The sequence below is a fragment of the Equus asinus genome, chromosome 12, assembly GCF_041296235.1.
Source record: "Equus asinus isolate D_3611 breed Donkey chromosome 12, EquAss-T2T_v2, whole genome shotgun sequence".
In the NCBI taxonomy this organism is placed as follows: domain Eukaryota; kingdom Metazoa; phylum Chordata; class Mammalia; order Perissodactyla; family Equidae; genus Equus; species Equus asinus.
The window spans coordinates 23,527,318-23,547,467 of record NC_091801.1 but is presented as its reverse complement, the minus strand read 5'-3'; the positions used below and the strand labels follow the sequence as shown (position 1 = coordinate 23,547,467).

The 20,150-nt window shown below is 41.8% G+C and overlaps 1 protein-coding gene across 10 annotated transcripts in view; it reads left to right on the top strand.

The window, feature by feature from the left end:
- CHD7 (chromodomain helicase DNA binding protein 7) overlaps positions 1-19,904 on the top strand; it is a 182,577-nt gene extending 162,673 nt beyond the window's left edge. For 7 of the 10 annotated variants that reach the window (XM_070481206.1, XM_070481208.1, XM_070481216.1 and 4 more), the window contains 15 exons: positions 2,491-2,580; positions 3,037-3,140; positions 4,481-4,610; positions 5,005-5,077; positions 5,232-5,289; positions 6,212-6,440; positions 6,679-6,887; positions 7,010-7,681; positions 8,554-8,714; positions 11,123-11,350; positions 11,585-12,028; positions 15,033-15,254; positions 16,291-16,431; positions 16,640-16,744; positions 18,035-19,904. In XM_070481206.1, coding sequence (XP_070337307.1) covers positions 2,491-2,580; positions 3,037-3,140; positions 4,481-4,610; positions 5,005-5,077; positions 5,232-5,289; positions 6,212-6,440; positions 6,679-6,887; positions 7,010-7,681; positions 8,554-8,714; positions 11,123-11,350; positions 11,585-12,028; positions 15,033-15,254; positions 16,291-16,431; positions 16,640-16,744; positions 18,035-18,949 — 3,781 coding nt within the window. In that variant the 3' untranslated portion in view covers positions 18,950-19,904. The remainder of the gene's footprint in view (positions 1-2,490; positions 2,581-3,036; positions 3,141-4,480; positions 4,611-5,004; positions 5,078-5,231; positions 5,290-6,211; positions 6,441-6,678; positions 6,888-7,009; positions 7,682-8,553; positions 8,715-11,122; positions 11,351-11,584; positions 12,029-15,032; positions 15,255-16,290; positions 16,432-16,639; positions 16,745-18,034) is intronic. The other 3 variants (XM_070481215.1, XM_070481213.1, XM_070481214.1) reach the window with 3 other exon arrangements.
- The last annotated feature ends 246 nt before the right edge of the window (positions 19,905-20,150 follow it).

Genomic DNA, 20,150 nt, shown 5'->3' with positions numbered 1-20,150 from the left:
TGAACTTTGGGTCAATAGCCTTTTGAGTTTTGGATTCAAACAAGCTGGAAGTGAAGTGGTTTAGTGTGGGAACAATGCCTCCTGTTCCCGATCCCAGTGCGATTGTGGTGGTTTTTAATTTCCCGTACTAATGTCAGTAATAGACTTCCATAGGGTACCCTCTCTAATTAGTATGTGAGAAGTAACTAGTGTTCTTCACATCTTTCTGTTTGGTCTCAGAAGACTGGCAATGCCTTCCATCTCCTCTGTGGGACAAGAAAGTAGTCCACTTGGTCTTCCTAATAGATCATGCCCTAAGAATTCTTGGCATCTAAAGTGAGGAAATATTTATGCCTGGTAAGTTAGAAATGAGAGCCAAATAGGGGGACCTCCTAGAAAATCATTCGCCAGTTCTCTTCAAATGTTTCAAGATCGTGAGAGACAAAGACAGAGGAACTGTCTCGGGTTAAAGGAGATGAAGGAGCAGGACTGTTCAATGCCATGTATGATTCTGGACTGGGTGCTGGTCTAGAAAGTGATCTCTAGTGGGACAGCCAATGAAACGTAGCTGAGGCTGAGGGACTTGTTAGTAGTCATGTCTGTCTGACCTACCAAGTGCAAATTCCTTAGGGTCAGAGGCCACCTCCTGTCCATGTCGTTATCCTCCGGGTACCAACTGTGCCTTCCACAGCAGTGAGTGCTCAGCTTACCAGTTGCATGGGTTTAAATTTTTCCTCTAGAAGAAAGGTGACATTTACTGTTAGTTCATAAAACTTTCCACTTAACTAAAATTCCTCTCGAAGAAGAAAACTTTGTCTTCTACCAAAAAGGAGAGAAACCATTAGGATCACTACCACTATATGAGTTTTGCTGTGAATAAAAGAGAATTCAGCCGAAGATGAAGAATATTTCCTTTGAAACTACGCTTTCTGAGCATCCTTTTTGTATAGAGATCCTGGCCAGCAAGTTCTTCTTTAACGAGAGAAGAAATAAGATACCAGCCACAGAGGCCTATGCTGTCATTTTTCTTTAGTCAGTTCAGTGCAGCACAGGCAATTTTTAATCTTATCAAAAGAAAGAAATCTGAAAAAATTAAAATGAGTTATCCAAAATGATTGCTTACCTTGGAGCATTTTCAGATATTTATAGCCTCACACCTTGCCCATCTAGAACCCACACTCGCCAGGAGCAGACCCCTGGTGGAGAGGGAGGTGTGTCATGGGGTACGTATTCGTGTATTATCAGGACTATCCTGTTTTGGCGAAGCTGCCCCAGTTGTCATTTTGATGTTTTCAAGGATAATTGCCATGTCCTGGAAAGACAACGTGAAGTGGTGGAGTCAGAAGGCCTAATTCCAAGGACTCTGTGACCTTATGTATGTCACTTGTCTTCTATTACCCCAGTTTTCACATTTGTAAAGTGGAAATTATAACTTGCCCACTTTGTGACAGGGTTATGGTGAAGATCAAAGAAACTAGTTTCTGTCAATATGGTGCATTGCTTGTGAAGTATTCTGTAAGCTTATCATGGGATTATCTAGCTCGGGAAGTAGCACTCGGTATATCAGCTACTCACGGCCGAGGAGGTAGGCTTCAGCTGTCAGGCCTGAGTGTGCACCAGGGGCTACTCCGCAGGAGATGCTGGACTCGGAGTAGACGCAGGCCTTCGGGACTGTCCGGGGGGCTGTATTGAAAGAATTATGTTTTAAGCCATTGAGGCAATCCAAGTGAGATTGAAAGTCTGGCTCCTAGAATTCTAAGAGTATTTAAAAACTGATTCCTTGAAAATAGTTAAGAACTTCAGTGAATTAGGCACGTTTTAATCTCCTTTGGAGTGTTTTATTATTATTTTTTAAGCTACAACTTAGGCTTCCAGATAATATAAACTAGAAGGAATAAAATATGCCTTCTATTCCTTAAAGGAGAAGAGCAAGGACCCACCCCTGTCCCAGCCCCATCGCCATCTTCCTTTCTCGGAAGCAAAGTTGTATAATCTGAACAACCTGACATTCCATATTGAGGGTTTATTGTAAGGTAGTAAAACCAGATTTTATATCTCGTTTATTCCTACAACTTCTGATGTGCTTCCAAAAATGGTATTAAGGCAGCAGCTGAGGAAATTTTATGAGATAATGAAGCAGAACAGTTACTGAAAGCCATCTGCTCGGTTGTTTACAAACTTGCTTCAATACTTCAGAGGCAGTGGTAGGGTACGTGTCTAAACTTCACAAGCTGCACTAGGTAGAACTAAATGAAGTGCGCCTGGGCCGGGCTGAGCTCGGTCCCTCTCTGTGCAGTGGGAGCGGTTGCCAGGCAGGCCTGTTGGAAGCCAGCAGAAAGCACCACACAGAGGTGATTATGTGCCACCATCTGTCACGCTTCAAGCCTACCATACAGCATGGCTAATCAGCCTTGGCAGGATGATGGATGAACAGCAGCAGCTGCCAAAAGCCACTGTTGGCAAACAGTCCTGAAGTTAAGAACTTTTTCCCCCCTCTGTCTTCCTCTCCAGGGTCCTGCTGCGTGTCCGCATGCTGTACTACCTAAGACAAGAAGTTATAGGAGACCAGGCAGATAAGATCTTAGAGGGTGCTGACTCAAGGTTAGTGCAAGCGCACGTTTGTTCTGTACCTCCCTGCAATAATCCGGGTAGTCGGAAAACATCATGGATTGTGTTTCAAACCTTCATAAACCATTAGTAGCACATCTCCTTCTTTGTATCTTGAATGCACTGTTTGTCTATGAGCTTGGGGATGTGATGAGAATCGGGAAAAGCCTCTTTATATGTATGTGTGCACAGATAAGAAGGTGTGAACTAAATTGCTGGTGTTCTGAGATGACCTTTAAAATGGGACACTGTGTGATGAAGTTCATTTCCGGTCACGGTAGAAAGTGACTGACTTGTGCCCTTTCTTTTAACCTTTGCTCATTCCTCCACGATGCTCAGGTGCTTATCGTGGGAAACGGGCATGTGAGCACATGGATCATGTTGGTCACTTGGAATTCTTTTTTAATACCGGTATTTGTTTGAACTATTCTGTACACGGTGTCTTTCTAGTGAAGCCGATGTGTGGATACCTGAACCTTTCCATGCTGAAGTCCCCGCCGACTGGTGGGATAAGGAAGCAGATAAGTCCCTCCTAATTGGAGTGTTCAAACATGGTAAGTGACGTTTCTGTTTGACCACATCTTGACTGTGTGGCTTTGTCTTTATTTACAGCTTTTTGCATACTCTTTTCCAAAGTCATAATATTAATGAGGATAGTTCCAAAGGGCTCTTGGCGTCTACCATTTTCCTGTACTAAAAATCTAAGATGAACTGTAAATATCAGATGCTGTTTTTGAATGTTTGTTGAGTATTTGAGAAGAAAACATTTCTTTCTTGGCTGTAAATAAAGCCAAAACCATATTTGTTTTAATAATAGCCAAGTTGTCCTATAGCTCTCCCTGAACTTTGCTTCCAGCACGGCTCCCCTTGCTAGCTCTGCCAACCTGTGTCAAAGTGGACGGTGGGCTTAACCTCTGCTATTAATCTGTACAAGTGCCTCCTGGGCTTTGTTCCAAGCAATATTTCACAAATGTCAGTGCTGAGAACTCGCGGCTCCCCTGAGTGGGATGCAGCCTTGTTAACTTTGAAAGGCTGGGGATGCAGAACTGGCATGATATATACAGTGAGCGATTCCTGATTATAATCCCAATTCTCTGGAGGTCGCGGAGGTATTCTCAGCAGCCCCGCCTGACTAAAGGGGAGAATGATGGCTTATAAACCCTTTCATGATTACAGCTTGGCTTGCGGCTCTGCAGCAGTTAGGAGCGGTGTGTTGTAGTACACATCGTAATTGAATTGTGCTCTTCTACCTGTGTACTGCAGCCGCGTTTTGTGAGCTCAGCCTAAAAATCATTTTCCCGCAGTGCACTGTTGGGATCTGCCATTTTCCATCTAGTCAACTTGGGCAGTCAAAAAGCAAATTGCAGTTTGAAAACCATAGAGGGAACAGTGTCATCTTACTGACATGCATCATCCTAAACCTAATAAGACAGGTTCGCTGGCCTTACGTAGACAGGGATTTTTCAGCCAGCGGTGCAAGTTCCTGCAGGACTGAAGCTGTTCACGAGGAAGATGGGGTGGACGCGGAGTACCCCCGCAGAGGACATAAAGGAGCATTACAAAGCCTTTTAAATGTCAAGCAAAATTAGATCTTGGGGAAAACAGGGTCAAAATCTTCTCAGGCGTCTTGCAGTTACTCCGAACCTGTTTTTCTGTTAGTATTTGTGATCGTTCAGGTGCTATCCCTGAAATGTAACTTGGTGCCCCAAATCTGCCCTGGAGTGAGTGTGCCGTAGAATGCTCTACTAAGGCAAGGTTGGTTTGAATACATCATAAGTGATAACCTCGATTAAGAAGTGAAGTTCGCGTGGTGCAGTAGTGCTGTGATTTTGTCAGTGACGGGCCTTCCATTGTTTCTGTGTGTGTCCTCCTTGGGCTGGTGGGGATGGCGCAGGCTATGAGAAGTACAATTCTATGCGAGCTGACCCCGCGCTGTGCTTCCTGGAACGAGTCGGTATGCCCGATGCCAAGGCCATAGCTGCTGAGCAAAGAGGAACAGACATGCTAGCAGATGGTGGTGACGGGTAAGAAGGACATTGGACAATTTTAATAAACTCTATGTCAGTATCACATCTATTGGCAGGGTTCAGTTCCTATACTGCACTGTGCACTACATTGCGTCCCATTGGAACTTAAGTGATTTTTACCAGTATAGTCTGTTTATGTATTGTAATGACTAAGCACAATATGTTATCTAAATAATCTGAAACTTATTTGTCTTTTCCAAATGATGACACTCTGCTGCCCATCCAACACCCTCCTCCTTCCACGGCTGTACATTTTAAACACTGATAGAGTTGCTTTTGATGTCAGACCCAGAATTAAAAGTAGCACTAGGCAGATTGTTACTCTTTCCCAAGCCCCCTTCAGTCTCTTGCTTATCAGTATGATTTAAACATTTTTAAAAATTTTATATAGGGGAGAATTTGATAGAGAAGATGAAGACCCAGAATATAAACCAACCAGAACGCCATTCAAGGATGAAATAGATGTAAGAACTTGAGTATATTGACTTTTACAGCACCCGTAAAATATTATACGCCCGTATAAGACTTGTTAAACTTTATAGATAAAAGATATCTTAAAAGATAAAGCAAAAGGAAACCCCAAATTAAGATAATTCTGTTTCTCTCTTTGCTTTCAAGGAATTTGCAAATTCTCCTCCGGAAGATAAGGAAGAGTCCTTGGAAATACGCACCACAGGTAGGGCTCCGTGAAGCCCCTGGGGCAGAGTGAACAAGTGCTCTGCAGGCACCACTCCCCGTTCAGGGACTTCCGCTGCTTGAGGATGGTAGTATCTTAACACGGTGTTTCGTCTACACTGACTCAGCTCTTTTGTAAATAATTTAAATTCTTGTTTATTGTTGGTTTTTCATTACATTGAATTTCTTTGATAAAATAATTTTTTTGATTATGGTCATTTATATACTTATGTTTTACACCAGTTAGTGAAAACTTTTAAGCATCTTAAGAAATATATCTCTTGGGAGTAGAGCGTTTGTTAAGTATCTGAAATATTGCCAGTTTATAGAGAATACTGACATTTTGCCTAACGTAAAATTGTTAGCTAACAATTATGTGGTTATTTTTTATGTTCACGATTGTTAATCTAAGTACCTTACTGGAGATTACCCTTATAATGTAGTTCATGGAGTAAAGTATGTTTCTTTACGTAGGATTGATAGATAAATTTTTTTTTCCTCTAAGGAATTAAAACATATATAGTTTAGGGGCCAACCCCGTGGCCGAGTGGTTAAGTTCACGTGCTCCTCGTTGGTGGCCCGGGGTTTCACCCGTTCGGATCCTGAGCGCGGATATGGCACTGCTCATCAGGCCATAGTGAGGTGGCGTCCCACATGCCACAACTAGAAGGACCCACAACTAAAAAAATATACAACTATATACTGGGGGGATTTGGGGAGAAAAAAGCAGAAAAAAATATATATATAGTTTATAAGTTCCATACTAATATTATTCCTTATTTATATTTTAAAAATGAGGGCTTACAATTCCCTTTCCCACACTGTCATTTGAATGTTAATGAGTCATCTTGTTTTGATGGAAAATCCAGTGTATTGCAAGATTGCAGCTACACATTTCAAAAATATTCTTTCCACTTCCCCAGGCAAGCACAGTGAGAGTAATGCTGAGTTAGGCCAACTCTACTGGCCTAACACCTCAACCCTGACTACCCGTCTGCGCCGGCTCATTACTGCCTATCAGCGCAGCTATAAAAGGCAACAAATGAGGCAAGAGGCTCTAATGAAGACTGACCGGCGGAGACGGCGGCCTCGGGAGGAAGTGAGAGCGCTAGAAGCGGAAAGGGAAGCTATAATATCTGAGAAACGGCAAAAGTGAGTTTCAGGGTTTTACTCAACTCCTGGTACATTCCTCTCTTCTGTGCTCTTCTAGGCCTACAAAACAGGAATCACCTCCAAGATAATGCCCACCAAAGAAAGCCTCACCACATCAAAGCAGTCTGTACCCCAGCCCCAAAATAAGTACCATGCATTAAGTTTAGGGCAGAAGAAATAATAAACTTTAAGCCTTTTTACTCAAGTACAGTTCAAGCTAATGTCTTCTTTCTAATAGGTGGACAAGAAGAGAAGAGGCAGATTTCTACCGTGTGGTATCCACTTTTGGAGTTATTTTTGACCCCATGAAACAGCAGTTTGACTGGAACCAGTTTCGAGCCTTTGCCAGACTTGACAAGAAGTCTGATGAGAGTTTGGAGAAGTACTTCAGCTGTTTTGTGGCCATGTGTAGGCGCGTATGTCGAATGCCCACTAAGCCAGATGATGGTAGGTTCGCTCAGTAACAACAGGTCCATTCCAAAGGTCAATCAAGTGAAGAATAAGAGAGTGAACAATTTAAAGCATAGTTGGGTCTTTCCCAAGTAAATACAGTTGTTTTCCTGTTACAGAACCACCCGACCTCTCCTCCATGATCGAGCCAATCACAGAAGAGCGTGCCTCCAGAACGCTCTACCGCATCGAACTGCTGCGGAAAATCCGAGAGCAGGTTCTTCATCACCCTCAGTTGGGAGAGAGGCTGAAGCTCTGCCAGCCGAGTTTGGATTTGCCTGAGTGGTGGGAATGTGGAAGGCATGACCGAGACTTGCTGGTCGGTGCTGCTAAACATGGGGTCAGTCGGACAGATTATCACATCCTCAATGACCCCGAGTTGTCCTTCTTGGAGGCACACAAAAACTTTGCTCAGAACAGAGGGGCGGGTAACATATCTTCCTTGAACCCGCTGGGAGTTGGATTTGGCCAGACTCCTGCTGTCACCTCATCCGCTCACGTTCAGGATGAAAAGGCGGTGGGACAAGCTGAGGGCAAAGCGGAGGAGTCAGAAAACACGGCTGCCCAAGAGAAAGCTGAGGGGAAAGAAGAGGAAGAAGAAACCGACGGTGGGGAAAAGGACAGTAAGCGGGAATGTGGGGCCGAGGCCAGCTCTGTAAAAACTGAACTGAAAGGTATGGAGGTCAGTGCAGATACAGGGCCCAAGTCTATTTCAGAAAAAGGTTCTGAAGAGGACGAGGAAGAAAAGCTGGAGGATGATGATAAGTCAGAAGAGTCTTCCCAGCCGGAAGGTAATGCCTCGCCCTTCAGGCCCCTCTCCTGGTTCCTCGAGGGCAGTTGTGATGTGCAGTGTTCTCATGTCACATGACAGGGCTCTTTTTTTTTAATGGGTAATTACTGTATTATTTTCTTCTACGAAGGGATAAGTTCAGGATATGCTTAGATGTATGTTCTGCTCTCATGTGGCGAACATGATATTTCGACAACTTAAACTCTCAGAAGAGTTTTACAGGCACATAACAATTTCTGCCTTAAGGATGGGGGTTAACTTGACAGTAGTGTATTAAGAATTCCAAGTGATTTTAATTCAGACAGTTAAATGTGAGAGAGAAGAGTGATTCACTGAGTAAATATTGGTAATTATTTTAAATGATGCTTCTTTTATTTAATTTTAATTCAGACGTAAAGGGCAGGAGTAGAATCTGAAAATAGCCAGTTTTCTCTCTAAATCACAGTTAGGTTGCTGAAGCCGGCACAGAGTCAAAATAAAGCTCCTTGTTGTACTGTTCTGGTGGAGCTGCCGCTTTGAACTTTAGCCAGCACGTTAGCCCTCTTGCCTGTGTGGAGGGACATAGGCTCTTTTGGGTCAGAGACTTGGTTGTCATTCAGCCCCCCTCCAAGATACATGCACACTGACTAGCGATGTGACCTCCCTAAGCCTCTGCAGCTTCATCTGTAAGATGAGAATAACACCATCTGCGTGAAAGGGCCATCGCAAGCTTGAAACGAAAGATTTGTAAAATGCCTAATACCATTCTAGCCATATAGTAGGTACTCAATAAAATGGAGCCGATTGGGATTCAAATTTTAAATTGCGTCCTTTCTGAACTTGGTTTTCAGTGACTTTCTGGTTGTGAATAATCCACATTAACTCATCTCTCAGCAGGAGCTGTCTCTAGAGGGAAGAATTTTGATGAAGAGAGCAATGCTTCCATGAGCACTGCTAGGGATGAAACCCGAGATGGATTCTACATGGAGGATGGAGACCCCGCAGTAGCTCAGCTCCTTCATGAGAGAACATTTGCCTTCTCATTTTGGCCTAAGGTTCGTGGGGTTTTTTATTTTGTTTGTTTTGTTGTCCAAAAAAGAGTGGGGTGGAGGAAATAGTTCTAGCTTGATTTTTCAAATAAGTTTAAGGTAAACTTTAACACAGTGTATGAAGACTGTAGATTTTTCTCATGTTTTTAAAAAATGTTCTGGAAAAGTCCAAAGAAAAAATTCTGTACAATACTTTTGTGATAGGGTAGGAAAGGTGACATGGAGGAACGATAAGAAATAGGACTGTGTGTATGGATCTTTAGCTCCTTGAGATTTTTTAGGTTAGTAATCATATTGTCCAGTATAGTCTCTGGGTTATTCTTTCAACAGACTCACCGTTTGGCAAAATAAAATGTGTGGATCTTTTTAAAAAATATTTTTATTGTGGTAAAAAACATAAAATTTAGGATCGTAACCATTTTTAAGTGTTTAATTCAGTAGTGTTAAGTATATTCACATTGTTGTGAAACAGATCTCCTGAACTTGTCCATCTTGCATGACTGAAACTCTGTACCCATTAAACAGACCCCCTTTCGCCCTCCCCCCAGCTCCTGGCAACCGCTATTCTACTTTCTGTTTCTGTGAATTTGACTACTTTAGATATCTTACATAAGTGGAATCATACAGTATTTGTCCTTTTGTGACTGGTTTGTTTCACTTAGCGTAATGTCCGCAAGGTTTATCTGTGTGGTAGCATGTGACAGGATTTCCTTCGTTTTTAAGTCTGAATAATATTCCATTGTGTGTATTTATACACATACGTTTGTGTACATTTTCTTTATCCATTCATCCATCCTTGGGACATTTGGGTTCTTTCCACCTCTTGGCTTATTATAGTGCTACTGTGAACATGATTATACTCGTATCTCTTTGAAATCCTGCTTTCAGTCTTTTGGATATATACCCAGAAATGGGTGGATTCCTGGAGCATATGGTAGTTCCATTTTTAATTTTTTGAGGAACCTTCATACTATTTTCCATAGCACTTGCTCCATTTTACAATCCCACCAACAATGCACAGGGAAAAATGTGTGGACTTTTAAAACTGTGTTGTAGGGGGCCGGCCCCGTGGCCAAGTGGTTAAGTTCACACACTCCGCTTCAGTGGGCCAGGATTTCGCTGGTTCGGATCCTGGGCACAGATATGGTACGGCTCATCAAGCCATGCTGAGGCAGCATCCCATATGCCACAACTAGAAGGACCCACAACTAAAAATATACAACTATGTACCAGGGGGCCTTTGGGGAGAAAAAGGAAAAATAAAATCTTTAAAACAAAAAAACAACTGTGTTTTATTTAGTTTTTTAATCCAAAGCAAAGCTTTCAAATTTAAGACAACTCTATGTATGTGGAAACCTATAGTCTTTTTAACTCAGGAGATGGTGTGCTGTTGACCCATTTGCTCCAATACATTATGAAATAATTCCAAATGTAGTTATCTGTAACCAAAAACAACATGGAAATTACTTTTTTGCCTAACTAGGATAATTTTATAATACATCCCTATGTAATTTGGGTCTGGTTTTCAGGGTAGGGAAATAATCATCCTAATCACCATAACAGGGCTGTCTGGTTCAAAACAAACAACACAAAAATGGCTTCAGTCAGCTCATCCTCAGGCTGGTCTTCCATGGTGTTAGTTGTGTAAGAAACGCTGTGAAATTTTTAACTGAAGAGTGTACTATCAAAGAGGTTTTTTTTTTTTTGTATACCCCGGGTTCCCTCGTTATGCTAATCTCCCTTATTGAGTACAGAAGGGAGTTTCCCAGATCACTCAAAAGGTCTATAGTGGCAGGCACTTTTAATCTATGGAAACTGGGTCTAAGAGCTGTAATTAGAAATTTTTAATGTACACGCTTCAATGAAATTTGAAGTGATAATAGGTGGGGAATGCAAATTGACATTCCTTAGGTGTTCCTGGGTTGGTGCCCATTTCGTAATGCTGAGCTTTATTAATAGTGACGCTAATGGTGTCCACTTCCTGGGACAGACTGCAGTCCAGCCTGTGGATCTGAAGCACCAGCGCGTCGAGCAGCTAAATGCAGGGTTCCATTGTTATCTGCTGACATTCGCCAGCAGTTCTTTAGCTTGAATAAAAGTTACTTTTAAGATATGGGGACATTTTAGAGGTGGTGGTTATGTAATGTTTTCTAATTTATGTGATTCAGTGTTTGTCATTGAAAAATATTAAGTTTTCTGGATTGGAGCCACCTTAGGACCTTAAACCAGAGCAAAGCAGTTTTGGTGGATTTTGTTTATTTACTTGTTTATTTGTCTTTTGTTTTCCTTTACTTTTTGTCCACTGATTGACTTTGAAACCTTTTATACTCTTTAGCCTCTTGATGGAAATATTTATCTAGTAATTTTCACCAGGTCTTTGTTACGGTTTCGTGTGACTTTTCCTCCCCCTCCAGGATCGAGTAATGATAAACCGATTAGACAACATCTGTGAAGCAGTGTTGAAAGGCAAATGGCCAGTAAATAGGCGCCAGATGTTTGATTTCCAGGGCCTCATCCCTGGTTACACGCCACCCACCGTGGACAGTCCCCTGCAGAAGAGGAGCTTTGCCGAGCTCTCCATGGTCGGCCAGGCTAGCATTAGTGGGAGCGAGGACCTCACGACTTCTCCTCAGTTGTCAAAGGTAAGTTAGAGCAGTTTGTTTTTGCATTTAAAAGGTGCGCTGTCTAAATCTTAACTTAGTTCGGAAGCCATGTTTTGCTAGTTATGCTTAGAAGTAAGATGGCCGCTGTTTCCTGAGCTGTTTTCAAGAGTCATGAATGTTTAATTTCTTAAGCTTCTAGTTCTTTATTTCTGAAAGCCAGCCGGTACAGCAGATACAGTTTTGGCTCATTATTTTGTTGGAAATTTTCAATAGGAAGATGCCCTCAACCTCTCTGTCCCTCGCCAGCGGAGAAGGAGAAGGAGAAAAATTGAAATTGAGGCCGAAAGAGCTGCCAAGCGGCGAAACCTCATGGAGATGGTTGCCCAGCTGCGGGAGTCTCAGGTGGTCTCAGAAAATGGACAAGAAAAAGTTGTAGATTTATCAAAGGCCTCAAGAGAGGCAACAAGCTCTACCTCAAATTTTTCATCTCTTACTTCAAAGTTTATCTTGCCTAACGTCGCGACACCAGTGTCTGATGCCTTTAAGACTCAAATGGAACTGCTCCAGGCAGGTCTGTCACGCACACCCACGAGGCATCTGCTTAATGGCTCCCTGGTGGATGGAGAGCCTCCCATGAAGAGGAGGCGGGGAAGGAGGAAAAACGTGGAGGGCCTTGATCTGCTTTTCCTGAGCCACAAACGGACGTCATTGAGTGCAGTAAGTTGAGGAGCTCACTCCCATTGTGTCTGCCCACATCGACAGCCGGGGTCCCTGCACTGCTGACGAGGCTGGGCTGTGTCCCTCTCAGTGAGGTGCCGTTAAAGCTGGCTTCTTCCACTAAAAAGTAGCATTACAGTGCACGAGTCAAGGTTCTGAGCTGGAAAATTGTGTTGAACATTGATACAGATCACTCGGCCTGAACCAAATGTAGCTAGAGGATCGATTCTTCCCAAGATTCTGATGTATTGATATTCTCAGAAGACTAGCCCAAAACAAAAACATGTTCTTCTGAGCCTATGATCGTTATCTCTGAATTCTTGAGGTGGAAAAAGCTTCTGCTCTTAAAAATATTGATATGTTTTGGGCCTGCAGTTTATTAGATTAGTATAAGTGTTTAGTTTCAGACTTAAGATTTATGTTTGTATGCACAACCCAGTGATTGCAAATTCTCCTCTCTCCATGGCTAGATATTTAAAAAATCTCAACCTGGCTGTGCGTGTTTAGGCTTGAATGCAATGTATGTGCCAATGAATTTTGACATTTTCTTTTTCAATTCAAAGGCAATGAGTGCAGTGTAATCAAAATACCCCTCTTCTCTAATCTGCTTCAACCACACCACCTAGAAATGTGCCACCTAACTGATGACGAGGTTTTTACCTACAGAACCTGATTACGTGCAGTCCCTTTTTAAAGGGCTAATTAGTACTAGATATCATAAGCCTGTCGATTTGAAACCCTAATCAGCGTAGTAATGCTGGGGCTCGCTGTCTGCGCCTGAGGAGCCGGCGCCCCAGGGACCGTGGGCCTTTTCCCTGGGCAGTGGGACACAGTTTAGGAAGCACTGAAATTTCAAGCCGAGGGGAGACATTTGTTTCGGTATGTTTTTCCTTATTCCATCCCTATTACTATTTATTCATTTTCTATTTCTTCAACCTAGAGAAAGCTTGATAACTCAAAAGGGTAAGAAAAGGTGTGGTTGAGTTAAAGTCTGGAAATGACAAAATAGCATGCACTGGAGTTTGCCACCTGATGGGATCTGATTAAAACAGAAGCATCCAGGTGGCTAAAAGTTAATATGCCGAATTCATTATCAGTGCATCAGTCATAATAAGGGTCATTTTTGTTGAGCATGTCATTACTTTTAGAATCCTGTGAAAATACACTTTGTAGTGCGTCAGCTGTGACTGGTTGTTCCAGAAGTTAAAACGCCGTCTCTGGAGTGTGGTCCTCAAAGTCGCATCACCAGTGATTAGCCTTCCTGCTTAAAACCACCGTAACACTTTGATAGATTTTGTTCACTGGAAATCCTTTCTCCATAAACAGCAACAAATTGGGGAGTTTCTGCAGCTCACACCTCTTTTCATTTACTATTGTGTTTAATATTTGAATCACGGCACGTACTTGTCTGCGGACCAAGTGTCAGGAATTGTTAGTGTGACCCACGTGCTGTTTTCCTATTGCAAGTACACGTCCTGTATTAAACTTAAGACTGCATTCATTTCACGTATTTTAAGCCATTGCCAAGAATTTATTGATATTTTTCTTTTACCAAAGTCACATTGAGCAGCCCAGCTCAAGTCTGAGAGAACTCCTAACAGATGGAGAATGTATTTTTAAGTTTTTGGTGTTTTTTGTTTTTTGCTGTCAAATGTTGAAATTTGGGGATTCCTCATTTGGTGTTGTGGAGGGTTATGTGTGTGCACATAAATACAAGGAAAGCGCTGGTTGCTTTATAAATAACCTGAGTAGTGAGGAGGTAAAAGGGTTGGGAGTGTTACTTGTTTAGAACAAGACAAATCCTAAAATCTTGTATTATGGTGAGCACTCAAACTGGAGACCACTTTGTGCTGCCATGAAAAGTAAGGGTGCAGTCATCATGCATTCTGCAACATCGTAGGAGTTGTCCCTGCCCCCTGTGCCAGGCACTAGGATGCGAAGAATAAAGGCCTGACAGGTGCTTGCACTAGAGAACTCAGTGTTTAAGATGGGTGACAGATAAACAATAATATATCATAGTTGTGGGGCATGCCTGGGGTACTTTGTGAGCCCAAAGGGGGAATGGGAATGGAGGGAGGAGGATATGGGGAGAAACAGATGAGGAAGTTTCCCTAGAGATGGTAGTACTTCAGTTAAGTTTTGAAGATTGTGTAGGAGTTGGTCATTTGAAAAGAGGAGGCAGGGAGAGCATGTGCAAAGGGACTGAGGCCAGAGAGAGCCTATCATGTTCCATGAACTAAAATTATTGGCCAGGGAATTTGGTGAGAAGGCAAGGTTCAGCAGAGATGAGCTTGGAGACAAGGTAGGATGCAAATTGTGGAGGGCTTTGACTACTGTGCTAAAGAACTTGGATTTTATCCTGAAGGTGATAAGGATTCAATTATCCAGATAGTTTAAGTAGGGTAGCGATGTGACCTAATTTTTTGAACTAGGAAGAGTGTATTTTAGAAACAGACTGCAGTATAGCAGTGTGGAGGTTGGATTAAAGCAGCATGGAACTGGAATAAGGGAGAGCGTTTGGAAATACTGTAGTGATGTGGGTGGGCAGTGATGAAGACCTGAACCAAAGCTGCAGCAGCAGGTCTGGACAGATGACTGACAGAGAAGATGTCTGGAGGTTGAACTAATAGAGTTTTGAGGACCAGTAGCTGGATGATGGTAGAGTCTAGACTTCAGTTAGACTTGATCTTTTTGGTGTTGCCACACATCCCTAATACAGAATATTGTACTACCAAACTACTAACAAAATTGTACTGTTCAGTGCCAAAAAGCTACGTATAAACTGGCTTTTGGAACAGCCCAATTACTAATTCTACAGTGTGAAGAATGATATTAAAGTTTCATTTTCTGCTTTGATAGATGTTCCAAAGCTGACATTGTTTCAAGTAATTTTTTTCCCTTTTTCATCAAAGATCCATTGTGCTAGGATAGCATTTTCTTGGGATAGGACATTGTCAGAATCTCTCTTCATGTGAGAATTCAGACCCTTGTCAACTTTCTGCAGGAAGATGCTGAGGTGACCAAAGCTTTTGAAGAAGATATAGAGACCCCACCAACGAGAAACATTCCTTCTCCTGGACAGCTGGACCCGGACACGCGGATCCCTGTTATAAATCTTGAAGATGGGACTAGGCTGGTGGGGGAAGATGCTCCTAAAAATAAGGATTTAGTTGAGTGGCTGAAGCTGCATCCTACTTACACTGTTGATATGCCAAGTTATGTACCAGTAAGTATTACAAAGTTTAGAATTGGGGGAATCTTGCTAGGATAGTCCATTACATTCTCCCATACGACATAGAAAATCCTCGGTCCCTCTGCCTTTTGCTTGAATGTCTCCTCATCTCAAACATTTCCCAGTTTTTGTCATTGTATATTCTTCATGCAAGGACCTGACTCCAGGTCTCTCCTACATGAAGGGCAGCCTTGTAGTCATCGGAAGATGCTTTTTGCCTATCATGCATTTCCTTACCTTGTCTTTCTACCACCAAATAGACATGATTTCTTCAGTTAATCGTTACATGACACGATTTCCAGGTGATCTCATTTTTAAGATAATACTGATGAATGCACTTTAGTTGGTCTCCAGACCAGGTCTCACCAGCAGAGAATACTATGAAGCTGTTACTTGCAGAGATTTGACCAGCTAATGCAGCCCAAGACTTTACTAGTTTCTTTTTTAAGCAACTGCACTTATGCCTTATATTAAACGTTAGACAATATCTCCAGATGATTTGTTACATAAACTGTTTGCTAGCTGGCAATGCAAATCTTGTACTTCCTATACATAAGGAAAACTTAAATGTAAGATTTTACATGTTATTTTGTTGAGTTCAGCCTGAGTTGAGTTCCTGCCACTGAGGATGCCACCTTCTGCAGAGGTCCTTGTATGCCTTGGGTTGGTTCTTCTCGTGTACAGTCTTGTGTCACCAGATGTGATTTCATCTCTCTATTCATTCAAGTCACTGACTAGAAATTAGCAAAGGTATTAGAAAAAGTTTCCTTAAAAAATACCAAGACTTGGTTAAACACTTGAAGTGGGTTATTGATAGACAAAAGAAAAGCAAATTCTCAGCTTACGTGTTCTTTTAGTTCCTTAATGTATAGGAAAAAAATAGGAGTTTTTCCTTACTAAGAAAAGTATGGTTTCTAATAATTAAAACGATTTTTGAAATTTCCATAGTAATTAAACATTACTTGACTGTCCTTTTTGTCATTTATATAGGAAAGGGTAAGTACTAAATATGTATTTTTCTTTTTTGCAGAAGAATGCAGATGTGTTGTTTTCCTCATTTCAGAAACCGAAACAGAAACGACACAGATGTCGAAACCCTAATAAATTGGATATAAACACTTTGACCGGAGAAGAAAGGGTGCCTGTTGTCAATAAACGAAATGGGAAGAAGGTAAACTTTAGGAAAGAGAATTGATCGCTTTGTGATTTCTTATCCCAGAAAGAAGTGTTTTATCCTGACATCTTTTATGGGGAAAAAGAATCATATTTTTTCCAAACTATATGTATATGTGTGTGTGTGTGTGTAGATATATGGATTGGGGAGGGAAAGAGGAAGAATTTGTATATTTTTAAGTCATTTCTCAAATGCCTCTCCCCAGATGGGTGGAGCTATGGCGCCTCCAATGAAGGATCTGCCCAGGTGGCTGGAAGAAAATCCTGAATTTGCAGTTGCTCCAGACTGGACTGATATAGTTAAGCAGTCTGTAAGTACAAACTCTGCATTTCTGTCAAGAAAGATATTTATAGAAAACTGTTTTCCTGAATTTTTCTATATTTTTCTATTGGTTATTAATTATTCAGTTCGAACTTATTCTTAGCTTAAAGGAATTGACATAATACATCATTTTCAAACATCATTAATACATCATCATTTCTTGTATCAATACATCATTAATCTAAAGTGGATTAATTTGGCAGCTCTGATTTAAAAGGATTGTATGGCAGTGTACATTCCCAGTCTTGGAGGTAGGCTTCCTATGGGAGGAATGCCCTAGGTAAACCCAGTTAACAGCCCATCTCTGGAATGGAGTTTATGGTGGTTGAGATAATTAAGATTAACTGTGATTCTGATTTTAAAATACAATATACAACAATTCTGCCCAAAATATTTTTTTGTGATCAGTTTCTTTTTAAAATTAATTTGTTAATGATGTGTTGATTCTTTTTTGTTTGTTTAAATTATACAGTGAAATTGCTTATTTTTCTTTGGGTGTGTAGTTCTACCAGTCTTAACCAGTCTTAACACGTGTAGTTTTGTGAACTGCCACCATAATCGGAATGCAGACAGTCTCTTCACTGCCCCGAATCCCATTGTATTCTTCTCTTCCACTACCTCCAGCCCCTGGCAATAGTAGAGTTTTGTCCTTCTGAGGATGTCAGATAAACAGAGGCATAAAGTACGTCACTTTTTTGAGATGACTTCTTTCACTCATCATACGGAGATGCATCCAAGTGGTTGCATGTGTCAAAACCCTGCTCTTTCTCATCCCTGAGCAGTCCTCCACTGCATGGGTGTCCGCCCGGGCGTAGTTACTCATCACCTGTGGAAGGACATCTGGGCTGTTTCCAGATTTGGGAAGTTATGAGTAGAATGCTATAAACATTCATGTACAGCTTTTGGTGTGAACATAAATTTTTGTTTCTCTAGGGTAGATACTAAAATGTAACTTAATTAATTAAATTTTCCATGTTTTCAACCACCCTGATATATTATTTCTCAAGTTAGTTATAGATGCAGATAACTTGACATTTACCTCACTGATAGAGTAGCCTTTAACAATTTTTCTGCAATTCACCATAGTTCAATGAACTAATGTAATGCTAAAATACAGAATTTTTGCTTTCATAAGCTTTATCATTAAGCCTTTAGAATGGAAGTAATTCTATATTTCCATTGACAATGTTAATTTTCAGATTATCCCAAAGGCCCACACTGAAATTTAGTTTCCCTTAGCAACTTTTATAGCCACTGCTTGCGTCTGCGTTTCCCTCAGGGTTTTGTTCCCGAGTCGATGTTTGACCGGCTTCTCACTGGACCCGTGGTGAGGGGGGAAGGAGCGAGCAGAAGAGGCAGAAGGCCCAAAAGCGAAATCGCCAGGGCGGCTGCCGCTGCCGCTGTGGCCTCCACTGCAGGAATCAACCCTCTGCTGGTGAACAGCCTGTTTGCTGGAATGGACCTGACAAGCCTTCAGAATCTCCAGAATCTCCAGTCTCTCCAGCTGGCAGGTCTCATGGGCTTCCCTCCAGGACTGGCAACAGCTGCCGCTGCCGGAGGCGACGCGAAGAACCCTGCTGCCGTGCTGCCCCTGATGCTGCCGGGCGTGGCGGGCCTGCCCAACATGTTTGGATTGGGTGGGCTGTTGAATAGCCCTCTCTCCGCTGCTACTGGAAACACCACTACTGCTTCGAGTCAAGGAGAACCGGAAGACGGCACTTCAAAAGTAGAAGAGAAAGGCAATGAGAACGAGGAAGAGAACAAAGACTCTGAGAAAAGCACAGACGCTGTTTCGGCTACTGACTCTGCGAATGGATCTGTTGGTGCTGCTACTGCCTCGGCCGGATTGCCCTCCAACCCGCTCGCCTTCAACCCCTTCCTCCTGTCCACCATGGCTCCAGGCCTCTTCTACCCATCCATGTTTCTACCTCCAGGACTGGGAGGGTTGACACTGCCTGGGTTCCCCGCATTGGCAGGACTTCAGAATGCCGTGGGCTCCAGCGAAGAAAAGGCTCCCGATAAGGCCGAGGGGGGCACCTTTCAGGAAGAAGAGAACCTGGAAGGCAGTGATGCCGAGGAGAACCTGGATAAGACTGCAGAGTCCTCCATCTTAGAAGACGAAATAGCACAGGGTGAAGAGCTAGACTCACTTGATGGGGGGGATGAAATAGAAAACAACGAAAATGATGAATAACCAGTACCAGTTCCAGTTAAAGTGTTTAAAACTTTTGACAAGTGGTAGTCCTACTGTTTACACTCACAGTTAATGTTCATACCTAGTTTTATAAGCTGTTCTGTAACATAGTGTAGCAAAAAAAAAAAGTCCAAGTCATGTTATACAGGTGTGTCAAAAGGTATCTTGGTCATTAAGTATTGTGCAGTGCATTATTTATTATCCCTAGGAGAGATGAAATTTGAGAGGTGATCATGTCTTTTTAAGGAAACTTACATAATGCTCTGCTTTTTTTTTTCTTTTTCTTTTGGTACCATTGGTATTATAATACAGAGCAATTTGTAACTGAGCGGCACTAATGGAAGGAGGTGCTGCTCAAAGGAAGTATGAAGTTATATATTTAATTTTTTAATTTTAATTTTTTTGCTGTGAAGGTCAAGATGAAATTTGCCGTACATATCATACTTGCTCATTTGTTTCCCTTTTTGACTGTATGGGGTTCCCACACTTGTGCATACACACACATCCATACACTCTGACAATCTCCACGTTAGTGTGAACGTCTCTGTCTCGAGGCGCAGCAATAATAAGGCAGCTGTTGAATGTGAAGGGTCCCTTTGGAAATTAACCTACTGGAAGGGTTCTTGCCAGACAGAACTACAGTTCCATTGTCTCGTGGTCTTGTAATGCACTGGTATAAACAAAATAAATAGATGAATGAATAAAGAGTGAGAGAAGAGAGAATCAGGTACCTTTTTTAAATTAAAGGACTTTGTTACTTTAGCCACAAAGCTAAAACAGCATTACCTCAGCTCTAAACTAGCCTTGAAGTTTACAGACATGACTTTGTAAATGTATTGTTTTTCTTTGTTGTGATGTCCTTTTATTTTTTTCTTTGAAAACTGCTATCATGTAAGATAAAATGTAAATTGCTGCCAACTGTAGTAATGATGCTTTTAATAAAAGTGACCCATGATATGCAGAGATGTAATTATAGAATGTAGTATGTAGGGGAACTGGTGTTCACTCTATTTTTTGTATTCGCAATAGATGCAAATACAGCATTCTAGCCTTTGTACGGTTTCTTGATATATCCTCTTGTACTAGATTAGCTGTTAGTAATACGCTAAACTGATTGTCTTCAGACTAGACGGGAAGGAAGAAAAACCTTAAATTACCTTCACATAATTCCACTCCAGATATCTCAACAGAACCACACACA